The 3,430-nt window shown below is 41.8% G+C and overlaps 1 protein-coding gene across 2 annotated transcripts in view; it reads right to left on the reverse strand.

Annotated features, from left to right (window-relative positions):
• LOC110514644 (cytochrome P450 3A27) overlaps positions 1-1,600 on the reverse strand; it is a 32,851-nt gene extending 31,251 nt beyond the window's left edge. The window contains exon 1 of one of the 2 annotated variants that reach the window (XM_090194745.1): positions 951-1,600. In XM_090194745.1, the coding sequence (XP_090050871.1) occupies positions 951-1,024 (74 nt within the window). In that variant the 5' untranslated portion in view covers positions 1,025-1,600. The remainder of the gene's footprint in view (positions 1-950) is intronic. The other variant, XM_090194746.1, reaches the window with a different exon arrangement.
• Between the last annotated feature and the right edge of the window lie 1,830 nt (positions 1,601-3,430).

Genomic DNA, 3,430 nt, shown 5'->3' on the forward strand with positions numbered 1-3,430 from the left:
CTGCCTTGACCTCGAGCCTGTCTGCCACTCTGTACCTCCGGGACTCTGATCTAGTTTTGACCTTTTGCCTGTCCACGACCATTCACTTGCCTTCTCCTTTTGGATGATTAAACATCTAAGACTCCTACCATCTTCCTCCTGTGACCCCATCTAGGTCTCTTCTTGAGTTATGATACATTGTTGGAAAATGACCCGTAAGTAAGCATTTCACTATTAGTCTACACCGGTTAACATTGAGCCCTTTTCCAGAACATGTGTGGCCATGATACATTTCAGGAAGGTCTGCAAGATAAGTGCCCTCTTTATGTGGGTTTGGGTCATCAGACACCATTAGACATGCACCTGTCTGGGGAGTGGACATGGCTGTTTATTTTGGTAGCAGTGGTATGGTCTAATATATACTGTTGCTATGGTTACACCTCTTGGGATTTTACCAGAACATGAGTGTTCCTTTCAGAGGAGTTAGCAGGATGACATGTACTGGTTATTTCTATGGACTGTTGCTATGGTTACACCTCTTGGGATTTTACCAGAACATGAGTGTTCCTTTCAGAGGAGTTAGCAGGATGACATGTACTGGTTATTTATATGGACTGTTGCTATGTTCCTACATTCACCTGTCCTAGTCGAGAACATGTCTGTATTGTTGAACTATTGCTGTGGCTCTAAAGTTTCCAAGCCTTAAAGTGAAACCAAACGAAACTTAGTGCAAGGCAATAAGATAACGGTGGTTAAATGCCAGAGGTGACGAGTCATTGAGAGGAGTTACTATGGGTGTCACGTAAGGAGGACAGCTGTATAAGAAGTGTTTGCCAAGACTGGAAAAGTTGTTGTTTTCACGAACCAGCTCGGCATTTATTTTATTTGTGAAATATTATTGACTGATTATTTCCACGAGATAAACTATGATGCCTGTGACAAATAACATTTGATTTGATGTAAGTCCTTACACTACAATGAGGGTGATGAGGAGGGCCAGGAGGGTCCAGGTCTCAGCGGAGAAGTATGGCAGAAAACTCATCATCTTTCCTCCGGTTCGGCTCCCTGCTGCTTCTGAAAACAAAGGCTCCGTTTTCTCTCAGGCTCGTTCGAATTCACTTCTCCGATGGTCTGACAGATTTTGAGTTGGGTCTGCCTGGTTCTAGTGTGGTTCTTCTGTGACGCGGCAGATCTCGAATACCGACCGCTGGTCTTCTCCGTACTCTGTTTGAGACCGTGCAGGTTACAAGTTGTTATTGTATCCCTTCGGAAAAGCACCTGTGTGATGCTAGCTAGAATAAGGATGAGCCACAATGGAATTTGCAGTTCGCCTTCAAAATAAGGGTCCAATATTGAAACGGATGCAAAAATATTCAAATGGTGGATATAATGCCATATTTGGATTAGATAATGCTAAACAAGGTTGGAATGTTGTTATATGAATTAAAACAAAGACAGTAAGTAGTTCATTTGACACATAAAAAATAGTTGAAGTCCCACTGTGGCTTTATTAGAATTGCATTGGGGCAGACTTCTATTGCACTGTACAGCGTTACCTCTGGATCTTGGGTCCATGAAATGTGAAGAGATTACGCAAATAATTATGTCATAGCTCTTATTGCAGGACTAAATGTGGGAAATCCCCTCACAAGTACATAGGTAAGGCTGTACATTAAATCCATAAGGCTGGTACGATATGTCATGAACCCAAGATCCATAAGGCTGGTACGATATGTCATGAACCCAGATCCATAAGGCTGGTACCCCCTGCCATGAACCCAGACCCATAAGGCTGGTACGATATGTCATGAACCCAGACCCATAAGGCTTGTACGATATGTCATGAACCCAGGATCCATAAGGCTGGTACGATATGTCATGAACCCAAGATCCATAAGGCTGGTACGATATGTCATGAACCCAGACCCATAAGGCTGGTACGATATGTCATGAACCCAGACCCAAAAGGCTGGTACGATATGTCATGAACCCAGACCCATAAGGCTGGTACGATATGTCATGAACCCAGGATCGATAAGGCTGGTACGATATGTCATGAACCCAAGATCCATAAGGCTGGTACCGCCTGTCATGAACCCAAGATCCATAAGGCTGGTACGATATGTCATGAACCCAGACCCATAAGGCTGGTACGATATGTCATGAACCCAGGATCGATAAGGCTGGTACGATATGTCATGAACCCAAGATCCATAAGGCTGGTACCGCCTGTCATGAACCCAAGATCCATAAGGCTGGTACGATATGTCATGAACCCAGGATCCATAAGGCTGGTACGATATGTCATGAACCCAGGATCCATAAGGCTGGTACGATATGTCATGAACCCAGACCCATAAGGCTGGTACGATATGTCATGAACCCAGACCCATAAGGCTGGTACGATATGTCATGAACCCAGACCCATAAGGCTGGTACGATATGTCATGAACCCAGGATCCATAAGGCTGCATGTTGAAGGTATTTTGCATTCCTGAATACTAAACATCCACAGAGCAATTTTAACAGATTTTATTTGGTGTCAAATGAACTAATTATTGTCTTTTGTTGAATGTATTATATATGTTTAGCAACATAAAGTCCCTACAGGATTGTTGCATGATTCCACAATTTATTTCCATTTGCATCCGATTCAATGGGTAACTTTTATTTTGAAAACCGAACCACCGATTCTACTATTGTTGCTCAGGCAAATGTTGTTCACGACACACACACAATAAGGAAATTAGAGGGAGACTGTGTGAGAGGTGAAAAGCGAAGCAGGGAGGGATGGTGAATGATTCACAGAGAGAGCAGGGGCAGATTCATTACGGAAACAGTTTAACGTTTAAGAACTAAAAGGAAGCAACAGAGAAAAATGAGAGTTTCTACTGGGATAAATTCAGGTTTGTCTCTCCATGTTTCGTTACGTTTGCTTCCGTTTAAAGTCAAACTATTTCCACAATAGTTTCATGTGAAACCACACTGTTATTCTAATAATTAGTGTTATTTAGTATAGTAGAAGTTCGTCTTAAGGATCCTAAATAAGGCCATAGATTACTTTAAAAAATGTAATAAACTAGATGGCACTAGGAGTATGATGTAAGATGCGATCCTGGTGTTCCAATGAGCTGCAAGATTATCTCTGAATCAAAATGTTTTTCTTATTTACAAGAGCTGGAAAATGTGGACAGTGGATTAATAGTTTGTAATGGGACCTGGGCTGTGTATTTACATCCAACGGCCACACAGGGGCGGTATTGGGATCTGAAAAGAAACGTGTGTGGATGACCAAGTCGTAACACTACAATTAGGCCTAGCTGAATGAAATTATAAATACAGTATGTCTTGATAAATAACACAAATCAATCTATATTGATTGTTCTCATGTATATTTGTGTGTGTTTGTGTCTTAAGTTTTGTCTTATGAATAAATACACAGTCGACCTTG

The sequence above is a fragment of the Oncorhynchus mykiss genome, chromosome 13, assembly GCF_057628025.1.
Source record: "Oncorhynchus mykiss isolate SJ-2025 chromosome 13, ASM5762802v1, whole genome shotgun sequence".
Taxonomy (NCBI): Eukaryota; Metazoa; Chordata; class Actinopteri; order Salmoniformes; family Salmonidae; genus Oncorhynchus; species Oncorhynchus mykiss.